The 27,435-nt window shown below is 38.7% G+C and overlaps 1 protein-coding gene across 6 annotated transcripts in view; it reads right to left on the reverse strand.

Annotated features, from left to right (window-relative positions):
* Positions 1–27,435, reverse strand: part of LOC126190950 (methyltransferase-like protein 25B) — a 104,967-nt gene that overhangs the window by 67,833 nt on the left and 9,699 nt on the right. For all 6 annotated transcript variants that reach the window (XM_049931598.1, XM_049931597.1, XM_049931599.1 and 3 more), the window contains 2 exons: positions 25,243–25,372; positions 701–876 (listed from right to left, as the gene is read on the reverse strand). In XM_049931598.1, coding sequence (XP_049787555.1) covers positions 701–876; positions 25,243–25,372 — 306 coding nt within the window. The remainder of the gene's footprint in view (positions 1–700; positions 877–25,242; positions 25,373–27,435) is intronic.

The raw sequence follows: 27,435 nt of genomic DNA on the forward strand, positions 1-27,435 counted from the left end.
CTGTTACACACCTCCGTGTGTACCAAAACTGTATGAGCAAATTATTAATGTGCGTTTCCAGTTTAATTGCATTTAATATACCAGTAAGTTTACACACAGACGTTGCTCATTCTTGAGACAACAAATGTCTATATGTCACATTAGCCTTCTTCAGGGGATGACATGATGAATTTTCTGATTCGTAACACTCAAAAAGTGAAAAGCATTCATTTTTTTAACATAAAAAGTAAGATATACTCCTGTTTAGAATTTAATGTGGAAATAAATTTTGTTGTCAGCAAAAATTTCCTGTAAAATCTATATCCTTCAAAATGCTATGTCAGCTACGCAATATTCATCACTATACCAGAACACTATAAGCAAGAGAAACATGAGTGATTTATAACAATAAATAAAATCAAATTTCAATACTAGGTTAAAGACGCAGAATTCCCTGAGATATTATAGAGTTCCTCAAATTCCCTGATTATTTTCAGGTAAAATTTAATTCCCTGAGAATTCCAGGTTTTGCAGAAGAATCACCACTCTGATCTCCCCCAACATGATACCCAGAGTCTACAGCATTAAGATTCACTGACTATATTTCTTTGCGTGCATCCATAACAGATTACAAAATTTCCTACCTTATGTGGTACAAATCAAAGTATAAGATAAAATTAGTCACAAAAAATATGAAATATTAAAACTAAAATTTACACACCCTTCAATATTTGTTGATATTTTCATGTAGCAACATCCAACAACATTGATGAATACAGCATCAGGGCAATCAGTAAAGAGCTTTAATAAAATAGGTGCCAAATCACCACAAGGATGTAAGCCTATTATTCCAAATTTTAAATCATTTTCACCAATTCCATATGCATTCCTCAGTTCCTGAAAATGGCAGAGCAATAAAAATACACAATCAGATCTTTTGAAGACCTAAATATTAAAAAAAAAAAACTCACTCACAACCCATCCTTTCTATTTACTAGAGAAGAGAAGAAAGGTGATGTACTAGGTCAGTTTGGACAAGGATAGGCAGCAGCAGTGGGAGCTTTCTTGATGAAGATTCAAAATGAAATTTGACATGAATAAATGAAATAACAAATATCTAATCAAGATAATATCCCAGACTGAGATTAATGTTTACTTCTACTGATTCAAAACATCGCCCACTTAATTGCAGCAAGATTTCATTTGATAATACTTCCTCTTCACTTATTTTGCCAAAAATAGGAAGGAAAGTTAAAGGAAAACAGATAATTCTCTCAGGATAACAGAGAGAATAATCAGACAGATGTGAACAAAATAGTGCTGGTGCTAAAATTTTTACAGTTGACCATTTACCACACAGCTATTCAATTCCCCTTACGTTACTTATTATTAAAGATTTTTTTTTCTCTCTCTTTATATTTTTCTATTTCTTTCTTGATACCTTCAGCTATCATTGCATTCTCTACTGATATAGCAACATAAATTCTGACAGCAGACGAAATCTTTGACAAATAATATGTCCAAATGCAGATAAACATGTGTCTAAGACAAGTGCATATTATATGGACATATAATAAACACAATTTCAAAATTCAAATTTTATTAACAAAGAAGATCTTATTAGGAGTTGATTTAAAAACAAAATAATATGGAATCGTATAGAAATTGCAACTGGAGAGATATGTGACTTGGAGTCACTGATTTTAAAATGATTTTGTGCATTGCCAAGGTTGTTCCGACTACGGTACCCTGCAAAAGTTTCACTGTGAAGCCCTTACAATCCCCCACACTGTCCGGATCTCTCCCCATGTTATTTCCCTATTTCTGGGGTCCTAAAGAAAGACATTTGTGGCTGTAGATCTGCTTTGGACAAAGAAGTGCACATCTGGGTACAACCACTGTTCCGCAGGCAAGTGCAAACTGTCTCACAGTGTGATAAATGTATTAACATTTATGGCGATTATTTTTGAAATAATAAACAGTTAACTTACTTTTTTCCATCTGTTTCATTTTCATTTGACTGTCCCTTATAATTAAGCATTTTTCCATGTTGAAAGTGTTTAACGAACCTCTGTAGCACAGCAAACCAAATACTTCCAATTTTTCTATGATACACATTTCATTTCTACATAGAACTAGACTGCAAATGAAATGTTTTAGGAACTCTAAGTTAATATACAGCACCCTAAGAGTTCTCTACCTTTGCTCTGTTTCATCCTCATTCTTCTTAGAATTTTGCACTTCTTATTGCATTCTATGTTATTAATGTTTTTTACTGGTTTACAAATGCTATGAAAGAGTTTTCTGACATTTTCTATCACTAACAAAAAAGGAAAGAAGTTTGCAGTTTAATGGCCCATTGAAAATAATGTCATTAAAGACACAGCTCAAGCTTGGAATGAACGAAGATAGGGCAGGGTCCTGGCCATTTCCTTTTCAAAGGAACAGTTTGCGTTAAGTGATGTAGGAAAGCTACAGAAACTCAAAATAGGATGACAAGGCAATGATTTGAACACTGTCACTGCCAAATATAATTTCACCTTCCTGATAACCAGCGCACCTATCCCATTCCAGTTACTTATAAAAAGGGTAGAACTGTTACCTGATTAACTCCAACTTTTCTAAATTAACTTCATCAGTTCAAAAGACAAGCTGATAATGATCCACAGTTTCTGATTTTCTTTTAAATTTGGCAGTTTATTATTCTTGTCACCAACATAGAAACTTGAAATATCAATCAAAAACTGTGATAGTTCTTGGTAGTGTTTAATTGACTTTGTATACCAAATTGAATAATATTCCGGTTCCTAAATTCTCCATCACATTAGTAATTATGGAGGTATGAATCCTGACGTCTTCTTCGAACTTATACAGATTAACTGTCAGTAAAACTTATATTTAAAAAATGATCAGCTGTTTACGCCACTCAAGCTACTTCCCAATGTTTACAGTATTACAGCACCATTGCCTTCTTCTACACGTGTACTCATGAAAGTACAACACACATACATGACCACTGCTACTGTCCACTGAGGTCAGACTGTGATCAGCCTGGCAATTGTTCACAGTGTAACCTCAGTGGCCAGAAACATTGGTCACGTGTGTGTGAGCTGTGTTTAAGTGAATGTATGTGTGTGTTTTGTTTGCTTTAGAAGAAGGCCTTTTGGCCGAAAGCTCACATGTTCAGCAACCTTTCTGTTGTGCCTGTCAGCTACTCAACATTTCCTTTACATGATTAGTCGGTACCTACCCTTCTCATAATACTGTCATTATTCCAATATGTATTTTCCAATTTTTGAAATTTTCTGTCAGTTAACTCTTCATACTCATATTTCTTTCTTACACACACATGCACTGCATTTTCACACTAATTATTTCTTATTTCAATATGTTAGACTCCTCTTCCACTGAGGCACCTTTTATCATCATTACCTAGCCTAGTGGTTAATGCAGAAATTTGATTTCATTTAATCATCTCCAGAGTTTTCACTGTCTAGCTTTGAAGATTGTACTAACAAGTTGAGTCTGTGATGTGTACTATGTGTACTGCACAGAGACAGACAGACAATATTTTGCAGTTTCCTCAGTGTAAGAATACTTTGCCATGTCACTCCCATGTCCTCTTCCTCTGCCCCACACCATGTGCTGCAACTGTTTTGTCTCACAATAAATGGCAAATACAAGGACTTGTTCCAAGTTGTTTCTGCTACTGGTTATCTCTCAGTAAATTTATATACAGGAACCTTACTGCTGTTGTCTGGACAAGTAACACTTGTTATGTTTTCTATATGACTCACATTATTAACACTACAGTGGCAAAACAGCTGTCATCATGCATGCACTAACACAAAAATCAATAAAATCAATTTTAAATGTAACCCAAACACGTTGTTCAAAGAGATGTACCAGAAACGCACTGCTGCCTAATGATTCCAGCTGAAGTGACTGAGGATAGTGTGTGGCAGCATTAAGTGTTAGAGGCATACAAATCTAATATAGTGACCTTTTTTAGTAATTAAGTTTTAGCTGATGCTTCATCATTGCCAGTTCACGATATTTGAGCTTACATCTGCATCCTGCCATGCAATATACTCCAGTGTCTTGTTTCTGAATAAACCTTCCTGGCACATTAAAACAGTGTACCAGAATAGGGCTAGGAACCAGAACCTTGCCTTCTCAGTCTGTCACACAGATTCTTGAGTATTCGATTTTAAATACTTTTGGCATAATTTTAATTTTTCAAATTTCTCGAAATGAATTATTCCCTCAGCAAGGTTACTTCCTTCAAAGTGCGCTAGTGCTCCATCTTTAATGACCTCAATTGCAACAAGTTTGCTATTTCGCTGATTTATGTGTTGCCAGCATAAATTCTACAAAGCTAAGGTTTTATGAAAGCTCCATTAACATACAATGCTGAACAGTCCTGAGACGCGAATTAACATACCAGTTCTGAGAGAGAGTTCCTCCACGTAAGAAGGATATCTCACAAATGATGTAGGTTCGGGTGAAAAGGGGAAGCTAACAGGAGAATAAGAAAGGCCGATAGGAATGCTAAATCCCTTCCCAGCTAAGGTATATGTTACCAAACTCCATGCCAGAACACTTATTACTATTATTATTAAAAGACTTCTGAAGGCTTTGGTGTTATTTCTCCAGAGGGCAACTGATACAATGACTTAATAATCACATCACTTTTTGTGTTTTCTGTTCTAAATTTGAGTAATTTATGATTCAGTGTTTTGAGTCATTATGCTTTTACACACATTTAAAAATTTCCTCCTACACATAACCCAAAGAAAGATCTCAGATTTCTATTGTCACCAGCTTCATTAAATATACTATTTTCTAAGTGAAGACCCTTTTATTATTTGCAGTAAAGTATGGAACTCATAATTTTGTTCAAAGTTACTTTAATTTTTTCTTCATTGTTTCATTCCCTCTAACATACTGTAATTATTAAGCATAAACATTCATCTAGTAAAACTATTGACTGTAAATAGCTATCACTATCATATACGATTTTATATACTTAACACACAAGTAATATATTTTAAAGCATAAATTTCAAAAGTTGAACATTAAGATCTCATTACGGATATTTGACTGTGATATCAGACTGTGACTCCACAATCTATGGGTGGTGTCTTTGACTAGTAATAATACCAATAATAATAATAATAATAATAATAATAATAATAATAATAATAACAATAATAATGATATGGGTGGAGGCCTGGGAAAAGAATAGGCCTCCGGTATGTTCTGCCAGTCGTAAAAGGTGACGAAAAGAACAAACCACTAATAGGGCTAACCCCCCTTTTAGTGTGATTAGTTGGTTCAGGACAGAACTAATGAAGCCTCGGACAATCGCTGTAATGGTCGGGGATGACGCTTGAACTCTATGCCCATCCACAATGGTAACGATACTGCTAGCCACACGGAAAATGATTTAAATCCAAATAGAGGTGTTTTGCAGTATATGCTTCCTGCAACCACTCTAGAAGGAAAACAAAGACAGAGGATGAGATGGTCAGATGAAGTTAATCGACACCTCATGTTCTGTTATTACCAAGCAACAGACTTAGGAACCAACACAACTGGATACAGATCACAAGTGTATACAACATTTATTACCAGATACCCAGAATTAAAATTTTTAACAGAACAACGACTAGCTCATCAGATCCGTGTAAATAAAAAATAACAGGATACCCCAGTCAGAATTAGAAAACATCAAACAACAAGTACAACAAATACTGGGACAAAATAATGTGCAATCAGAAGAAGAAGAAAAATACAGTAATGGACTCAAACATCCCAGAGCAAACAAACAAAGAACAACACGCATCAATTAAACAATCAGAGGAAAACGAAATCTTAAGGCAGCCACCAAAACAAGCACAAATAGAACACAAAGTGACACACATGTTAGATATAGAAGAAAAATTTCAGCTGACATACATAGAATACAAAGACACAAATACAGACATCAGACCATTCTTGCATAGACCACCAAATAACCCACACGTCGAAACAACAATAACAACTATCAACACAATCATACACAACAAAATAAATGAAAATACAACTATGGAAGAGTTAAAACTACTGGTTTATATAGGAGCACTCACTACACTAAATATACACACTAGGCAGAGATCAGAACCAACCAACACACAGAAGAAACCCACAAAACCAGCATGGCAACAGAGGCTACAGATCAGAATAGAAAAACTGAGAAAAGACATCAGACAGCTAACACAATTTATAAGAAATGAAATGTCAAAAAAAAAAAAAAAGGTTAGGTAAAATCTCACAACAAGAAGCGATAGAGCAATTAGATGAAAAGAAGCAGAAATTACAAGCATTGGCCAAACGACTCAGAAGATACAAAAAAAGTGAAAATAGAAGGAAACAAAACCAAACATTCAACACAAATCAAAAGAAATTTTACCAGACAATAGATAACACACACATTAAAATAGAAAATCCACCAAACATAACAGACATGGAACACTTCTGGAGCAACATGTGGTCAAACCCGGTACAACATAACAGGCATGCACGGTGGATACAAGCAGAAACAGACACATACAAGATGATACCACAAATGCCTGAAGTGATTATTTTCCAACATGAAGTCACCCAAGCAATTAATTCTACTCACAATTGGAAAGTCCCTGGAAAAGATAAAATAGCAAATTTCTGGCTAAAGAAGTTCACCTCAACACATTCACATCTAACTAAATTATTTAACAGTTACATTGGAGACCCATCACATTCCCTGAGACACTTACACATGGAATAACTTATCTGAAGCCTAAAGATCAAGCAGACACAGCAAACCCAGCAAAATATTGCCCCATAACATGCCTACCAACAATATACAAAATATTAACTTCAGTCATTACACAGAAATTAATAACACAACACAGAACAAAATTATAAATGAAGAATAAAAAGGCTGTTGCAAAGGAGCATGAGGATGTAAAGAGCAACTGATAATAGATGCAGAGGTGACATATCAAGCTAAAACTAAACAAAGGTCACTACACTACGCATACATTGATTACCAAAAAGCTTTTGATAGTGTACCCCACTCATGGTTACTACAAATATTGGAAATATACAAAGTAGATCCTAAATTGATACAGTTCTTAAACATAGTAATGAAAAATAGGAAAACCACACTTAATATCCAAACAAATTCCAATACTATCACATCACAGCCAATACAGATTAAGCTTGGAATATACCAAGGAGACTCATGAAGTCCTTTCTGGTTCTGCCTTGCTCTGAACCCACTATCCAACATGCTAAATAATACAAATTATGGATACAATATTACTGGAACATACCAACACAAAATCACACATTTGCTATACATGGTTGATCTAAAGCTACTGGCAGCAACAAATCAACAACTCAACCAATTACCAAAGATAACAGAAGCATTCAGGAATGATATAAATATGGCTTTTGGAATAGACAAATGTAAGAAACATAGCATAGTCAAGGGAAAACACACTAAACAAGAAGATTACATATTGGATAACCACAGCGACTGCATAGAAGCGATGGAAAAAACAGATGCCTATAAATATCTAGGATACAGACAAAAAATAGGAATAGTCAATACAAATATTAAAGAAGAACCAAAAGAAAAATATAGACAAAGACTAATAAAAATACTGAAAACAGAATTGACAGCAAGAAACAAGACAAAAGCTATAAATACTTATGCTATAGCAATATTGACCTACTCATTTGGAGTAGTGAAACGGAGTAACACAGACCTTGAAGCACTCAATACACTTACACGATCACAATGCCATAAATATAGAATACATCACATACATTCAGCAACAGAAAGATTCACATTAAGTAGAAAGGAAGGAGGAAGGGGATTTATCGACATAAAAAAATTCTTTCTAGAACGAGCAGAAACTAGCAAAATACACAAAGCAATCACTCATATAAATACATCGGCTACACCACTGCAATTTCATAACCACTTCTACAACCCTTTAGATCACATAACATCAACAGATACGAAGAAAGTAAACACTACATGGCAAGCACCCGTATCATCTAACACAGCCACACATCGATCAAGACGCATCCAACACATAGCTAAGAAAAGGCAATATATACAGTGAGATGGAAGGATTCATGGTTGCAATACAGGATCAAACAATAAACACCAGATATTACAGCAAGCATATTATTAAAGATCCCAATACCACAACAGATAAATGCAGACTTTGCAAACAACAAATAGAAACAGTAGATCACACATCACAAGCGGATGTACAATACTAGCAAATACAGAATACCCTAGAAGACATGACAACGTAGCAAAAATAATACATCAACAGCTTGCCTTACAACATAAACTTATAAAACAACACGTTCCCACATACAAGTATGCACCACAAAATGTACTGGAGAATGATGAATACAAATTATACTGGAACAGAACCATTATAACAGATAAAACAACACCACATAACAAACCTGACATCATACTCACCAATAAAAATAAGAAATTAACACAACTAATTGAAATATCCATACCCAATACAACAAATATACAAAAGAAAACAGGAGAAAAAATTGAAAAATACATCCAACTGGCTGAGGAAGTCAAGGACATGTGGCATCAGGATAAAGTTGACATTATACCAATTATTGTATCAACTACAGGAGTCATACCACACAATATCCCACCAGTACATCAACGTAATACAGCTACATCCAAACTTATATATACAACTATAGAAATCTGTAATTATTGATACATGTTCAATTACCCGAAAGTTCCTAAATGCAATGTAACATATACCATACAGTTAAAAGGAAGTCACACTTGATCAAGGTCCGCGTCACTTTCCATTTTTGACCAGACATAACGTCTGAGAAAAGAAAGAATAATAATAATGATATGGGGCCCGGGCTCAAACCCAGCCACTGCTTAAATTTTGTTAAAAATCATCAGCAATTGGAGCTGAAGACTTCCGGCATAAGATAAGAAATCACCTGTGCTGTGCCAACGGTCTAACCACAGAGGGCATTCTCTTGTTCTTTGAGTAGGAAACTGCCACAAGAAAGGCTGAAGAATCAGCAGCGATCATCGGAATGACGATGCATAAGGCAATGGGTACCACACATACGTGTAACCACCGCTCATGTGGCCTGTAACTAAAAACGTCATGATGATATCTCCATCTGCAAAAGATTAACCAATGAAGAAATAACATTCTACGACTCGGTGAATGGAATGCCAGAAGTCTGAACATGATAGGGGAGCCAGAAAATCTGAAATGGGAGATGCACAGGCTCAATCTAGATATAGTGGGAGTCAATGAAGTGAAATACAAACACAGAATTTAAGGATCTAAGGTCAGACAAATATAACGTAATATCAACAGCAGCAGAAAATAGTACAGCGGGAGTAGGATTCATTACGAGTAGGAAAGCAGGGCAGAGTGTGAGCTACTGTGACATTTCAGTAACAGGGATGTTCTTATCAGATTTTACTGCAAACCAGTGCTGAAAACAATGGTTCACATACATACATCAACGTCGTAAGCAGAAGATAAACAGAGAGAGAGAGGATACAAGGATTCCGATTGGGGAACTTGTTGAGGGTTGAGGGTTGTAGCATATCCAAAATGTTAACTGAGCAAGCAGTAATGGAAAACAAAGAAAAATTTGGAGTAGGGATTAAAGTAGAGAGAGAAGAGATAAAAGCTTCTGAGTTTTGCTGATGACACTGTAATTCTGTCAGAGGCAACATAGGACTGGGAAGTACAGTTGAACAGAACGGGCAGCATCTTGAAAGGAGTATACAAGATGAACACCAACAAAAGCAAAGCAAGCATAATAGAATGTAGTCAAATTAAATGAGATGATGCTAGGGGAATTACATTAGGATATGAGACACTAAAAGTAGTAGATGAGTTTTGCCACTTGGGCAGCAAAATAACTGATGACAGCTGAAATAGAGAAGATGTAAAAAGTAGACTGGCAATAGAAGATAAAATTTTCTGAAGAAGAGGAATCTGTTAACATCAAATGCAGAGTTCAGTGTAAGGAAGTCTTTTCTGAAGGTAATTTCTGGAGTGGAAGTTAAACATGGACAAATAAATAGTTTAGAAAAGAAGAGAACAGAGGCTTTTGAAATGTGGTGCTACAGAAAAATGCTGAAGATTAGATGGGCAGATCACACAACGAAAGAGGAAGTACTGAACAGAACCAGAGAGATAATAAATCTGTGCATCTTGACTAAAAGAAGGGATTGGTTGACAGGTCACATTATGAGAATAAAGGGATCACCAGTTTAGTACTGGATGGAAGTGCGAGGGGTAAAAATCATAGAGGAAGACCAAGAGATGAACACAGCAAGCAGATTCAGAAGGATGTAGGTTGCAACAGTTACTTGGAAACCAAGAGCATTGCACAGGATAGAACAGGTCCTCAGAACAAATACCACAACAGCAACATCAAACACAGTATGTAAAAGGAAATGAAAATCTGATAACCATGAGGGATTGGTACATAGGTGTAGGGGAAGAAATAGAAGGATTACAGGAGAATATGGGCAATGCAGTGGAAATTAGGAGAAAGACAAACTGAGCTCTGCAATAAATTTCAGATGGCAATAGCAAATCCTCTGTTCAAGAATAACAAGCAGAAAACATATACTTGGAAAAGACCCGGAGACATTGGAAGATTCCAGCTGGATTACATCATAGTCAGACAGAGATTCCGAAATATGATGTTGGATTGTATGGCATACCCAGAAGCAGATATAGATTCAGATCATAATTTAGTAATGATGATGAGTAGACTGAAGTTTAAGAGATCATATGTATGAATCAGTGTGGAAGGGAGTGGGATACTGACATACTGAGAAATGATGAGACACATTTTGAAGTTCTCTAAGGATATATATAGTGCAATCCAGAAAATCACAGTAGGCAGTTCAGTTGAAGAGGAGTTGACAGCTCTAAAAAGGTCAATCACATATGTTAAGGAAGTCAGGCACAGGAACAAGGAAGGCAAGACTACTTGGGTAACAGGATAAATACTTGATACCAGCACACAGTAAAATTTCATTCTGAATATTTCAACTGGTCAATGAAAGCAGGAAGTACAAAAAAGTTCAGGGAAAGACGGAATACAGCAATATAAAACACTTTGGAATGAAATAAATACAAAGTGCAGGGCAGCCAAGGCGAAACGGCAGCAGGAAACATATGAAGAAATTGAAAATGAAATGATCGTTGTAACGACTGACTTAGTATATAGACAAGTCAAAAAAACAACCTTCGACGAAATTAAAAGCACGGGTGGTATCTTTAAGACTACAATGAGAATACCATTGTTATGCGCAGAGGAGAGAGCAGATAGGTGAAAAGAGTACACTGAAGGTCTCTATGATGGGGAGTACGTGTCAGTGAACTTGACAGAAGAAGAAACTGGAGTGTAAAAGGAAGATGTAGAGGATCCAGTATTAGAGTCGGAATTTAAAAGAGCTCTGGAAGACTTGAGATCACATAAAGCAAAAGGGATAGATAACACTCTATCAGAATTTCTAAAATCACTGGTCGAAACGGCAACCAAACAAACGTTCAAGTTGGTGTAGAATCAGTGAGATTATCAACAAACCATCAAACATTTGGAAAAATATTACCCACACCAATCTAAGACAGCAAGGGCAGGTGTGAAAACAATATGCCAATTTAGAGTTTCTCAGCGAATCTTGACAATGAACTCCTCTCGGGTTATCAGCCGACTCAAGGTGTTGTCCTGGAGAAAGGTTTCAACAAGATTCCTATTTGTCATCTTCAGGTGAAGTGTCGGGTTTGTGTCCTAACCGAGTCTTTAAAGCCGCTGTCTCGTCTGTGTCGGCAGCACCAGTCACATGCCTCAGGAGGGGTATGCAACCCGTGCTGGTGGGATCACCATCAGTGGTTGTGGTGACACCCTGCAGCCTGACATGCCCAGGCAATATCCAATCCACTGTCTTCGCCGGTTTCACATTGTAGAATTCTAGTCATATTTTTGTTGAATCCCAAATGGTGTTAAGTTGAAAACCACTATTTCCATTGAGAAGGTTATCAAATGCTCGGATATTCACAGCCTCTTTAAAGATCGAATACCAGAATCCGTTTGCCCTGCACAACAGCTTTGTTTGTTCAAAATCAAACAAATGATTTTTGTTGAGACTGTGTTCTACCACTGGAGATTTGGCCTTGGCAAACGCTCCTTCCGTGTTCTGAGCAGTGCAGCGATATACATTGCTGCGTTTGGCTGATGTATTGTTTACCACACCTGCAGCTGATGCTGTAGACTTCCAGGTGCCCCTATTTCAAGTTTATACTTCACTGAGCCCAGCATATTCCTCATTTTGGCCGATGAGTGAAAGATGGTTTTAATGTTGCTCTTTTCTAATATCCTGGCAAATATTTACCATGGGTGACCCAGCATGCAGAAGGAATGCCAAGTGCTTGGTGTCTTCTTTGCATACACCTTCTCTCTCCTTCTCACTTGGTTGGAAAGTGTGTCTTATCTGCATCTCAGAATAGCCAATCTCATGAAATGTTCAGAAGGTAGAGACTCCTTGTCACATATGTCTTGTACTCTGCGCACCATGATGGTGAAGATGGATCTGGATTGTGTTGGATAGGGGCAGCTACTGGCGTTAAGGTACAGGCATTTTTGTCAAGTTCAATAGCCAAACACCTGGCACAGCTATTGAAACCTCTTGTGGGTCATTGTCTTCATCATGTCAAAAAGCTGGTGGAGTTTGTGAAGACACTTCAAAGAACACTTCTGGACAAAGGTGACATCCTAGACAGCTTTGATGCCACACCCCTCTTCACAAAGGTACCTCTTAAGGAGTCCTTGACTTCAATGCAGACACAGTGGAACTGTTCTGCCAAGCACTCACTGTCACATACTTTCAATGTGGTGGTAAATTCTACCAACATATAGACCATCTTTTGCTTATCAGTCAAAATCAAGAATATGCTGGGCTCAGTGAAGGATAAACTAGGAATATGGACACCTGCAGTATACAGCATCATCTGTGATTGTGGCAAGCAATTCATCAACCAGACACAGTGATGTATATCCCAGTGCTGCTCAGAGCATGTAAGAAGTATTCGCATAGGCCAAATGGAGAACTCTGCAGTGGCAGAATACCAGGGTGTATACGTGGACAAGGAAAAAAATTTCCCGGATTTCTCGATTAAAAATATACTCTCTCCCAGATGAAAATAAACTTTTTCCATGTTAAGTGACAGTATACTTTTCGTCAAACAGTAAAACTTATCAAACCTTTCAATGGTTATGGTTTTAACACTGGCGTAAATTTTCCCGGCGCTTTAGAAAACAAAACTCAGGAAAAACACACGCTTTGGAAGGATGTCTGATGTGCAGCAACGTGTACACTGTATATTTTCATATTACAAAAGTATAAATTCGAATTCCACCAAATACTGCATGTTACTTTCCGAAGCCCTGAAATCAAGATTGTGATGAGCTTTTGTAAGCCAGCCATAGCTCATGTCACGTGATCTCGCCAGCCGATGACAGCGGATATTCAGAGTATACCTTGATGCAATAATTTACCAACAGCCGTATGTATTGTAGAAATTTATTTTATTTTATGAACTTCAATGTGCTACCAGTTTCGGCATTACATTGATGCCATCTTCAGGCCCCACTCATCATAGTCGTAAAATCGCTATACACGGAAGGAGCCATATAACTGGATCTGTGAATCAAATCGTCCTGCAACAGCTCTTGGTGGCCAGGCGACACAGATTGAGGACAGAGAATAGGGCATGTGATGCAGTCAGCCAACAGCAACATCACTGTTAAGTAGCGCGAACACACAAATAGGAAAAGGTAATGGTTTAAATTAATATACATAGTGTTGCTACAAAAAAAGAAAAGCTTTTCACATATAATATGGTCTCAAAGATTAATAAGCTGCAGGAGAAGCTAAGCTTCCACATATAATGTTGATCTTTTTTGCAATTGTTACACTTTAAAATACATCACACAATTGCGCCGGTAAAATTTTTAACAATGACATAAATGTCTGATCTTCTGGGCTAGAAATTATTCTGAATGGTCGTCCTCATAGAGCTGATTTTTAAATGATAGTTAAATGCTCTGTGATTTAAGAAATTCATCACACATTCTCGCACATAATTCATCTTGCGTAAAAGGAAATTTACTTTGAAAGTAACGCCTTTGAAACAACCATTTGCAATATTTTCCCGCAACCTGTTAGAAATAGGTTCGTTTCAGCAGTTGCCAGAGACAGCGAAATAACAGACATCACTGCGCTTGCGCAGCTATGATGACGCAGGAAGCTCGTATTTTCGTGCATGTAAAACGTTAAAAGATCTTACATTATGTCACAAAAGAAACAAGACATTAGAGGATACTCCAAGAGCATCGGAATTTCATGAACCATACTAAAATAGATAATGTGGCTTGAAGCTCACATTTGTATGTCCAGATTTGGACGTCAATTTTCGTGTAGTACCAGTACTTTATTATCTTATGTTTGGTTCTTTATTATGGTATAATGTCGTACGTGCTATAAGATGAAAACATGCACTTGAAATGGAGCAAACAGTTGAAACTAGCCAATAGTATGGAATTAAATATTTCATTTCAAATAAATTGACTGCCTCAGCAGAAAAGATTAATAAAAGCCAAATTTCTTTAGCGAACTGACAAAAACAACTCCATTGTTCTGCAAGGAGATTAATGCTTAACTGTCAGAAAGGTGGGAATAAAATAAAATCTGAAACTAATAACATATTTTAGCCTTCCATAATTATATGAATGTATTTTAATTCACCTGATAGCTCCCGGCCACAGAAATCCGTTTTGTTTTCATTTGACATGAGAGCAATAAACGAAGATGAAACAGCAAAAATCACTAAACGTAAACACGGGTCACAGGAGACTACCCACCTTCCCACAACAACTCAGACTGCTCTGTACATCATTCGTGCATGTAAAACGTTAAAAGATCTTACATTATGTCACAAAAGAAACAAGACATTAGAGGATACTCCAAGAGCATCGGAATTTCATGAACCATACTAAAATAGATAGTGGCGCTCCTCCTATCTAGAGCGTTTGATGTAGGACAGCAAAAATTTACGTAATCTTTCTGACTAGTCTCATACATAAACTGTGTGTTTGAGGAAATCTGAGACATTTTATTTGGTCTTAAGTGTGCCAAAGTGCAGTGCCATGCCTCGTTCTTCTACCACAAGTCACTGTACTTCGCTCTGTGGAATTCAAATGTTTAATATTTTGTAATGGGTACCACAAACTATATTCAGGACAGTTGAAATTAAAATGTCCTATGGTGTCCATCCTGCTCCCAGTCGGCCACTCTGACATCCTGCCCCTCTTAAAACAAACTTGCAATTAATACTGGATGGAATTATTTGTAACTAGGAAAACATGAACCCTTCAGAAAATTTGCACTCTTTTCTGCCTATTAGCTAATAACTTGTTATTTTGCGTGATATTAAATATAGGGTACATAAAACCAGTAAAGACAAGAAACAAGCAAGACAGTTCACATTTCTTCAATCCTTAAGTCGTAGCATTTTTTTCCTCTAACCTTGCAACAGCTTTACATGGCGTACTTTCCTTTCTGCAAAAGAATCTATAACCTTATCAAAGTCTGTCAAACAGGAAAACTCAATGTCGTTGCTTAATACTGGAAAAGCTGTTGATAAAAATAGTACCTAAGACTGGTGTGGTTTCTTGATCTGATTACACGTATTTTGTCAGTGTCTGCCAGATAAAACGAAATAGGCCTGCCTAATATTGCAGCAATTGTAACACACACCAAATAAACGAGACTGTTTTGGTACAAATAGTAATATTTATAATACAACAGAATATAATTCACGAAGTACCAATGTCAAATGCCTATTAGGCCTACAGCTGTGGCTGTCCGGGATACTGTCCACATTGAGGCTGACCCCTCACCCATCTGCAGGTGGTCGCTCATGTCGGCACCAATGATGTGTGTCGCTATTGATCAGAGGAAATCCTCTCTGGCTTCCAGCGGCTATCTGATTTGGTGAAGATTGCCAGTCTCGCTAGCGGGATAAAAGCAGAGCTCTCCATCTGCATCATCATCGACAGGACTGACTGCGGACCTTTGGTACTGAGCCGAGTGGAGAGTCTGAATCAGAGGCTGAAACGGTTCTGCGACCGTGTGGGCTGCAGATTCCTCGACTTGCGCCATAGGGTGGTGGGGTTTCGGGTTCCGCTGGATAGGTCAGGAGTCCACTACACACAGCAGGCGGCTACATGGGTAGCAGGGGTTGTGTGGCGTGGACTGGGCGTTTTTTTAGGTTACATGGCCTTGGGCAAGTACAGAAAGGGCAACAGCCTCAAAGGGTGTGGGGCAAAGTCAGGAGGACATGCGGGGACCAAGCAGCAATTGGTATTGTAACTGTAAATTGTCGAAACTGCATAGGTAAAGTACTGGAACTTCAAGCACTGATAGAAAGCACCAAAGCTGAAATCGTTATAGGTACAGAAAGCTGGCTGAAGCCAGAGATGAATTTTTTACAAAGGCACAGATGGTGTGTAGAAAGGATAGATTGCATGCAACCAGTGGGGGCAAGTTTGTCGCTGTTAGTAGTAGTTTATACTGTAGTGAAATAGAAGTGAATAGTTCCTGTGAATTATTATGGGTGGAGGTTATACTCAACAACCGAGCTAGATTAATAACTGGCTCCTTTTACTGACCTCCCAACTCGGCAGCATTAGTGGCAGAAGAACTGAGAGAAAACCTGGAATACATTTCACATAAATTTCCTCAGCATGTTATAGACTTAGGTGGAGATTACAATTTACCAGATATAGACTGGGACACTCAGATGTTTAGGACGGATGGTAGGGACAGAGCATAGAGTGACATTATACTGAGTGCACTATTTGAAAATTACCTCGAGTAATTAAACACAGAACCGACTCGTGGAGATAACATCTTGGACCCACTGATAACAAACAGACCCGAACTTTTCGACTCTGTAAGTGCAGAACAGGGAATCAGTGACCATAAGGCCATTGCAGCATCCCTGAATATGGAAGTAAATAGGAATATAAAAAAAGGAAGGAAGGTTTATCTGTTTAGCAGGAGTAAATGGAGGCAGATTTCAGACTACCTAACAGATCAAAACGAAAATTTCTGTTCCGACACTGACAATGTTGTGTTTATGGAAAAAGTTCAAGGCAATCGTAAAATGCATTTTAGACAGGTACGTGCCGAGTAAAACTGACAGGGACGGGAAAAACCCACTGTGGTTCAATAACAAAGTTAGGAAACTACTGCGAAAGCAAAGAGAGCTTCACTGCAAATTTAAACGCAGCCAAAACCTATCAGACAAACAGAAGCTAAAAGATGTCAAAGTTAGCATAAGGAGGGCTATGCGTGAAGCGCTCAGTGAATTCGAAAGTAAAATTCTATGTACCGACTTGACAGAATATCCTAGGAAGTTCTGGTCTTACGTTAAATCAGTAAGTGGATCGAAACAGCATATCCAGACTCTCTGGGATGATAATGACATTGAAACAGAGGATGACACGCGTAGAGCTGAAATACTAAACACCTTTCTCCAAAGCTGTTCCACTGAGGAAGACCGCACTGCAGGTCCTTCTCTAAATCCTCGCACGAACGAAAAAATGGCTGACATCGAAATAAGTGTCCAAGGAATAGAAAAGCAACTGAAATCACTCAACAGAGGAAAGTCCACTGGACTTGACGGGATACCAATTTGATTCTACACAGAGTACACGAAAGAACTTGCCCCCCTTCTAACAGCCGTGTACCGCAAGTCTCTAGAGGAACGGAAGGTTCCAAATGATTGGAAAAGAGCACAGGTAGTTCCAGTTTTCAAGAAGGGTCGTCGAGCAGATGCCGAAAACTATAGGCCTATATCTATGACTTCGATCTGTTGTAGAATTTTAGAACATGTTTTTTGCTCGCGTATCATGTCATTTCCGGAAACCCCGAATCTACTCAGTAGGAATCAACATGGATTCCGGAAACAGCGATCGTGTGAGACCCAACTCGCTTTATTTGTTCATGAGACCCACAAAATATTAGATACAGGCTCCCAGGTAGATGCCATTTTCCTTGACTTCTGGAAGGCGTTCGATACAGTTCCGTACTGTCGCCTGATAAACCAAGTAAGAGCCCGTGGAATATCAGACCAGCTGTGTGGCTGGATTGAAGAGTTTTTAGCAAACAGAACGCAGCATGTTGTTCTCAATGGAGAGACATCTACAGGGGAGTGTTATCGGACCATTGCTTTTCACAATATATATAAATGACCCAGAAGATAGTGTCAGAAGTTCCATGCAGCTTTTCGCGGATGATGCTGTAGTATACAGAGAAGTTGCAGCATTAGAAAATGGCAGCGAAATGCAGGAAGATCTGCAGCAGATAGGCACTTGGTGCAGGGAGTGGAAACTGACCCTTAACACAGACAATTGCGAATACATAGGAAGAAGGATCTTTTATTGTATGATTATATGATAGCGGAACAAACACTGGTAGGAGTTACTTCTGTAAAATATCTGGGAGTATGCGTACGGAACAATTTGAAGTAGAATGGTCATATAAAATTAATTGTTGGTAAGGCGGGTGCCAGTTTGAGATTCATTGGGAGAGTCCTCAGAAATTGTAGTCCATCAACAAAGGAGGTGGCTTACAAAACACTCGTTCGACCTATACTTGAGTACTGCTCATTGGTGTGGGATCCGTACCAGGTCTGGTTGACAGATGAGATAGAGAAGATCAAAAGTAGAGCAGTTCGTTTCATCACAGGGTTATTTGGTAAGCATGATAGTGTTACGAAGATGTTTAGCAAATTTAAGTGGTAGACTCTGCAAGAGAGGCGCTCTGCATCGTGGTGTAGCTTGCTGTCCAGGTTTCGAGAGGGTGCGTTTCTGGATGAGGCATCGAATATATTGCTTCCCCCTACTTATACCTCCCGAGGACATCACGAATGTAAAATTAGAGAGATTCGAGCGTGCATGGAGGCTTTCCGGCAGTCATTCTTCCCGCGAACCATAGGCGACTGGAACAGGAAAGGGAGGTAATGACAAAGGCACGTAAGGTGCCCTCCGCCACACACCGTTGGGTGGCATGCGGAGTATGAATGTAGATGTAGATGTAGATGTAGAAGATAATATGTAATCTTTGTTACCTGTTATTCCTGTTAGTCATTTATTTCCAGTCTGGTAGTCTGACTCTATGGATTTCGCTAATAATTATAACAACGCTGATCATTTGCTAACCCAGTCAACCACATATACAGTGACTGGAACTCATCCGTTCGGCTTTATTTTGCTCAGCTCCTATAGCCCTGTCCCTTTTTTCTGCAGGAAAATTTATTTCTAGATGTGACAAGGAGTCCTGTGGCAGGGACATCACACTAATTCATTCAGAAGTCAACTCTCGACGAAAGATCCGTACCCTAAGACTGGAAAGTTGCATAGGTCACACCAATATTCAAGAAAGGTAGTTGGAGTAACCCACTAAATTACAGGCCCATATCGTTAACATCGAAATGCAGCAGAATTGTGGAACATATATTGTGTTCGAACACTATGAATTACCTCGAAGAAAATGGTCTATTGACACACAGTCAACATGGATTTAGAAAACGTCGTTCCTGTGAAACACAACTAGCTCTTTATTCACATGAAGTGTTGAGTGCTATTGACAAGGGATTTCAGATCGATTCCATATTTCTGGATTTCCAGAAGGCTTTTGACACTGTACTGCACAAGCTGCTCGTAGTGAAATTGCATGTTTATGGAATATCGTCTCAGAAATGTAACTGGATTTGTGATTTCCTGTCAGAGAGGTCACAGTTCATAGTAACTGACAGAAAGTCATTGAGTAAAACAGAAGTGATTTCTGGCATTCCCCAAGGTAGTGTTATAGGCCCTTTGCTGTTCCTTATCTATATAAAAAATTTTGGAGACAATCTGAGCAGCTTCTCTTCGGTTGTTTGCAGATGATGCTGTCGTTTATTGACTAATAAAGTCATCAGAAGATCAAAACAAACTGCAAAACGATTTAGAAAAAATATCTGAATGGTGCGAAAAGTGGCAGTTGATGCTAAATAATGAAAAGTGTGAGGTCATCCACATGAGTGCTAAAAGGGACTCATTAATCTTCAATTACACGATAAGTAATTCTATCCTAAAAGACGTAAATTTAACTAAATACCTATGTATTACAATTACGAACAACTAAAATTGGAAAGAACACATAGAAAATGTAGGGAAGGCTAACCAAAGACTGTGTTTTATTGGCAGGACACTTAGAAAATGTAACAGACCTACTAAGGAGACTGCCTACGCCTCCGTCCTCTTTTAGACTAATGGTGCATGGTGTGGGATCATTACCAGAGAGGACTGACGGAGTACATCAAAAACGTTCAAAGAAAAGCAGCACATTTTGTATTATCACGTAATATGGGAGACAGTGTCACAGAAATGATACAGAATTTGGGTTAGACATCATTAAAAGAAAGGTGTTTCTCGTTGCGACGGAATCTTCTCACGTAATTCCAATCACCAACTTTCTCCTCCGAATGCGAAAATGTTTTGTTGACACTGACCTACATAGGGAGCAACGGTTGCCATGATAAAATAAGGGAAATCAGAGCTCATATGGAAAGATATAGGTGTTAATTCTTTCCGCGCGCTATACGATATTGAAATAATAGAGAATTGTGAAGGTGCTTTGATGAACCCACTGCCAGGCACTTAAATGTGATTTGCAGAGTATTCATGTAGATGTAGAATTTGTTCAAAAATGTTCAAAAACCAACAGGGATGCATTTCAAAATTTTATGAATAAGCGATTGACCAATGTGCGCTAGACGCTAGGTACTTTGTGAAACAAGGTATTTTTCCTCAAGAATATGAATTTGGCGCCCCCCGCCCCTCCTGAAATTTCCGCCTGGGGCAGATACCCTGGTTTGTCCCCCACCCCTAGATCCGGGACTGTTGCGCTGTGCATGAATCTGACATCTTAGGCGCAGCAGTAAAATTTTTCCGGGTAGAGTCTGGCTGCTTGCTTAGACAGCTAACTGCTAAACTTCTGTAGCCAGAAGTAGGACAAGGTACTACTCATATGTGACTGAACTGCACATGGGCATGAGCTTGCTTGCAACTGCTTGAACAAATTTAATGTAAGCAGCTGTGACATCATGCTCATCGGACGCAATTTGTTCTGAAGCACTGCAGTCTTCCTAAAGCCTTTGACACATTTTTCTGTTAGCAGACGCTTGTATGAGCACTGTGTCTTGTTGTTGTATATGGCACATTTACTTTGCAACTTAAGTACTTTTTCATCATTTCTTTCCTCTCTCAATCAAGTTTTATTGCTGCAGTATTATTCTACAGCAGTGAGATACAGTAATATCCTTTGCTAGAGTATTGGTTCTTACTAGTCAAAGTTATAAAAATTTAACTGAAAACTAAAACAATGAAAAATGAAAACTAAAATAATGAAAAGTTCCTGGAATTCTAAAGAATTCCCGGTTTTCTCCTGGGTGAAAAAAATCCTGGTATTTTTACAGATCTCCTGGGTCATATACACCCTGAATACAGTCTCAATGAAAACCATATGTTTGATTTTGAACAAACAAAGCTGCTGTGCAGAGCAAACACACTGTGAGACTCGATCTTTAAAGAGGCTGTGGGGATACAAGTCCATGACAACCTAGTCATGAGATAAGACAATTCCAACCTAGCACCATCTATGTTGCAGTGATAACAAAAATACGGCCAGAATGCTCCAATGCGAAACTAGCAGATGAAATATCGGCTTACCCGCCAGCATGCAGGGAGCCCCCCCCACCATCACCGGCTGCGACTCCACCCCCTCACCCCAGCATGGGCCGTAACAACCCCTTCTGGAGGCGCATGATTGGCGCTGCCACTACAGACGAGGCAGAGGAGCCAGCAGCTATAAAGACTCGAACATGACAAACTGGACACTTCGCGTGAAAATAACAAGTAGGAAAACTTGATGAAACCTTGCCCCAGAACGGTGCCTTGACTCTGCTGACAACTCAAGAAGACTTCATCATCGAGATTTGCCAAGAATGTCTAAATTCACATATAGCACACCTCTATGGGGAGGAGACAGAGTGCAGCTTCATGATGCTGCAGAAACTTTATAACAAGAAAGCAAACTTGCTCAGCAGACTAGCCTACCTGCAACAATGTCAGGACAAAAATGTGCTGCTACAGTTCACTCACCTCCATCATCACATCAACGTCATGAGGTCAAGACACATTTTACACGCTAACTTGGAGCACAAACACATCACGAGGTGTGATCTAGACAAAATTGGTCAGTCTACTCACGTGCCACTTGAAACTGGCATCCAAACTCTCACCTTGGTCATGGGAGTGGGTAGATGGTAACACATTAGCAACCAGTGAATTCTTCAAATGCAAAGCCATCACAAAACAACAAGACAATTTCCACCAACTGCCGGGGCTCAACTGCAGCACACTGATACAAAGGGTTCGAAGACCATTATCAACTTAATTGGAAAGGAACTGGACAAGACATCATCCATGCTGTCAAAAGGATTAAATTTTGCACCGGTTCCAACCATATTACCTAAATGGGAGATCATTAGTAGCACTGAGCAGGCCATTCAGAGGCTTCCCTCTGACACAGCCAAAGAGAACAGAAGGGAGACTTGCAGTTCTGGAAAAAGCAAAAACACCAAAAACCAACATCTCCACGGCTGAATCCAGGGCACTACATGACCTACAAGAAGACGAAGGCACGGTCGTCCTAACGGCAGACAAAGGCAATGCAATGGTAGTGTTATGATCAGTTGACTACTGGCAGAAGAATGAGATTGTCTTACAAGAGCCAGCTTACAAACAAATGAAAAAAGATCCTATGTCAGCTATGATGATGAGGAAGACCATCTCACTGCTCAACAACTCAGGAATGGACAAGGATATGGTTAGAAGGCTGTACCCCAGAGCACTGATACCACCATGCCTGTACTGACTTCCAAAGAAACACAAGAAGGGAGTGCTACTACATCCAATTGTGGACACAATAAATTCACTGACTTACAAAACAGTCAAACACCTGGCACAGCTATTGAAGCCTCTCATGCATTACTGTCTTCACCATGTCAAAATCTTGAAGGAGTTTGTGAAGATACTTTGAGGAACACGTCTGGACAAAGGTGACATCCAGGTCAATTTTGATGTCATGTCCCTCTCCACACAGGTACCTCTCGAGGACCCGTTAACAGTACTAATGGGTCTTTTTGACGAAGGCACAACTGAACTGTTCTGCCACGCACTCACTACCATGTACTTCCAAAGTGGCAGTAAATTCTACTAACAGATAGATGGAGTGGCCATGGATTTGCCCCTGTTGTCATGTATCACAAACCTATACATGGAACACTTCAAAGAAATGACTCTCGAAATGGCATGCCTGACACCGAAGGTGTTTTACCAGTACATGGATGACACATTCGTGATTTGGCTACATGGCATAGAAAATTTACAAGAATTTCTTAACAACCTCAATGGCACACATGACAATATTAAAGTCCCATACATGCAGAAGAAAACAGATATCTGTCTTTCCTACACATCACGATAAAGGAAAAGATTGATGGCATGTTAGGTTATTCTGCTTACAGGAACAAGACACGTACCGACCTGTACCATAATGCCAATAGCTGCCACCATCCAGCACAATGCAAATCCATGCTCACCACTTTGGTGGGCACAGCACAAGACATAGGCAACATGGAGAGTCTACCTTCCGAACTGTAGCACTTGAAAAAAATCTTTCATGAGAACAGCTATTCTTACAAACCAAGCAAGAAGAAGAGAGAAGACTTACGCAAAGAAGACACCAAGCGCTCGGCATTCCTTCTGTACGCTGGGCAGCACACGGCAAAAACTGCCAGGATATTAGAAAAGAGCAACATTGAAACCATCTTTTGCTCATCAGCCAAACTCAGAAATATGCTAGGCTGAGTGAAGGATAAACTTGGAACACCGACACCTGGAGTCTACAGCATCAGCTGGGAGTGTGGCAAACAATATGTCGACCATACGCAGCAATGCAGAGCACCGCACTGCTTAGAACATGTGAGGAGCCTTCACCTAGGTCAAACAGAGAACTCACTGTGGCAGAACATAGTCTCAACGAAAACCGTATGTTTGATTTTGAACAAACAAAGCTGCTGAGCAGAACAAATGGGTTCTGGGACTCTATTCTTAAAGACACTGTGGAGATGTGAGTCCAAGACAAGCTTGTCAACCAAGATAATGGTTTCCATTTTAGCACGACACGGAATGCAGTAATAACAAAAATATGACCACAACCCTCCAATACGAAATCAGTGAAGACAGCAGATGGAATATTGTCTGGATCTGCCAGCATGCAGGAAGCCCACACTACAAACGACTGCAACTCCACCCCCCCCCCCCCCCCAACATGGTTCGCAACACCCCTTCAGGAGAAGATTTCATCATTAGGTATGAAAACTATTGTACAATCAGCTTGACATCTCATGCGTCCAAGAATTGAAGAATTGAAAGGAAAATTGAGGATCTGTTAGATAACAAGCAGATTGGCTTTAGGAATGGTAAAGGCACCACAGAGGCAGTTCAGACTTTGCTATGATTTGTCAGGATAGAAAGTAGAGGGTAAAAACTGTAGGGGCAAGACAGAGACTGGAATATATTCAGCAAATAGTTGAGGATGTAGCGTACCAAGTGTTACTCTGAAACAAAGAGGTTGGTGCAGGACGGAGATTAATGGTGGGCTGCATCAAACCAGTCTAAAGTCTGATTACTTACTTTCTTTCTCTCGCTCTTTTTTCTTTATTAGAGAAGTTATTGTTCACACTACTTGTAATTTATTCTTAATTTTTTGTCTTCAAACCAGCACATATTAATTTATTAATTCTATATTTATGCATTTATTTTACCTAGTAATGGTACCCTCAGTTCTGAATTAATAAAGTAATACAAAATTCTCATGTTTGTTAATAACACTTGGCAGTGGTCCCTCAGTTCTGAATTAATGAAGTAATATAAAATTTAATGTATGTTAATAACAGCTTTTCTATTATTTGCGAAACATAATGATGTTAAATGTAACAATACCTTCATGAGTGAAAGGACTGTGAATTGTGAATCAATGACAGCATTTATATGCACTGGTCGACATAACTTCTTCATTTCTTCGGCCGATAAGTATTTTGACAAGTACTTCTCTGTATCATGATCTAAAATCCTGAAATTTAAGAATAAGCCAACTATGTGCAAGATACATCAAAATAACAAAATCATGGGATAAGGAATGGACCACTATTGAAAAATACTTTTAATGAAAACTAAATGGACGACAATAAATGAGTTTATAAATCAGAGAAGCACAAGAAACAATTTACAAGACATTATTATGTAACAAAGTAATGTATTTCTTCTTCTAAATGAGATCCACTGCTATGTGATGTGTTGGGTTTGAAATATATTCTGAGCATTCAAGGAAGGAAAGGAAGGACAATTAGGTCTTAAAGAGACCACTGAGCACGAGGTCATTAGAGACAGAGGACAGGCTCAAATTGGGGAAGGATGGGGAAGAAATCAAATTGTACCCATTCAAAGGATCCATCCTGGCTTTAAATGATTTCAACCGAAACAATGGAAAACTTCAATCTGGGTGGGCAGATGACAACTTAAATGAAGATACTTTTGAGTACAAGTTCAGTATCTCACCATTGTGCTGTTTCAGTAAGTCTGTATTTAAGGACTACATCTGGAATATAATAATATATACGAAAAGACTCACTAGTGTAGCTTTGCAATTTGCAGTGAGATGTACACTTTACTGATACTGAATGTTAATTTTGCAAGGTTGAGGTAGCAGTAACTTAAAAATATATGCAAACAAACTGCTTAAATTTGCAGTGTCAATAATATGAAAATGTAAAAGAAAAATATTGTATACAAAGTAAAAATTTGCTGTTTGTATTTTGATGATCATAAAGTGCATCAAAAGAAAATTCTTACAGGTAAGTTGGATCTGCAGTCCACTGTCTGTCTGTGGATGAATGACTTCCTCTGTCGTCATCATCATCAGGAGTTATCTGTACGCCATATGGTACTTTAGTTACTTTGCCAAAACATCACAAAGTCATTCCATATGGCATCACTGATTGTATCAGTCTATGAAGGAAGAACATTGTTAGCTATTTTGATTTTGTTTATGGTACTATGCTTATTTCCTGTTGCTTTATATCTTTGTTCCCCATTTTCCAATAAAGACTGTGACTGTCTGCTATCACTACACATAAATCGGTCTTTCTTCTGGATTAGTACTTACTTTTTAATACTGAGTTGAGTGCACAAAAGTTTCAGCTAACGAATCAGTTACTGTAATGCAGCACAGTATCCCAATGACAAAAATAATCTCACTGCCCAAGCAGCACAATATACTGGTGCACAAATGATCAGCCTGAAAAAGATGATTCAATAGTCTCTGTCAGATAAGCTGGATCTGCAGTCCACTGTCTGTCTGTGTACGAATGTCTTCCTCCGTCATCATCATCAGGAGTTATCTGTAGGCCGTATGGTACTTTAGTCAGTTTGCCAAACTATGTCATGAAGACGTCACGAAGTCATGGAACTACCATATGGTATCACTGATTGTATCAGTCTATGAGGGAAGAACATTGTTAGCAATGTTGCTTTTGTTTATGGTACTATGCTTATTTCCTTAGAGCCTTTCAGCATCAAGCACCACTTCCATGCACCACTAAGGGTACAGCTACTGTCCCAGTTAACATTATTGGTGTTCATTCTGATCTCAATAGCTTCCTTAATGACAGAATCCCAGCAGATGGTGATTAAGAAGACTAGCCTATCAATTGCTGAAGCAAGAATATGGCATAAACAATGTGAAGTGGATGTTAATGCCCACTGTTTATATAATTGCTACATCTTTTTATCTGCGATCACCTCACCTTTCAACAGAATGGGCTGATTTGGCCACAGCAGTCCATCAAAGAGCTAATCTCAGCAAAACTACAGTGAAACAAACGAATAAATCAGAGCAAACTGCACAGTAACAACTGTGAGTGTTGCCTAACAAGATACTACAGACAGACATCAACTTGTTAAACATGAATATTGACAAAGGAGCTATCTTTGGACTGAATAGAGGTGTCACCTTTGGTCATACACCACAGACACAACATATTGTGGACATCAACAGTTGAGCAAAATAGGCAGTATGGAACCTCAAACAGGATGTTGCAAATGAAGTAAGGCTTGCTACACGTCACATATTACTAT

This window comes from Schistocerca cancellata, chromosome 6, assembly GCF_023864275.1.
Source record: "Schistocerca cancellata isolate TAMUIC-IGC-003103 chromosome 6, iqSchCanc2.1, whole genome shotgun sequence".
Classification (NCBI taxonomy): domain Eukaryota; kingdom Metazoa; phylum Arthropoda; class Insecta; order Orthoptera; family Acrididae; genus Schistocerca; species Schistocerca cancellata.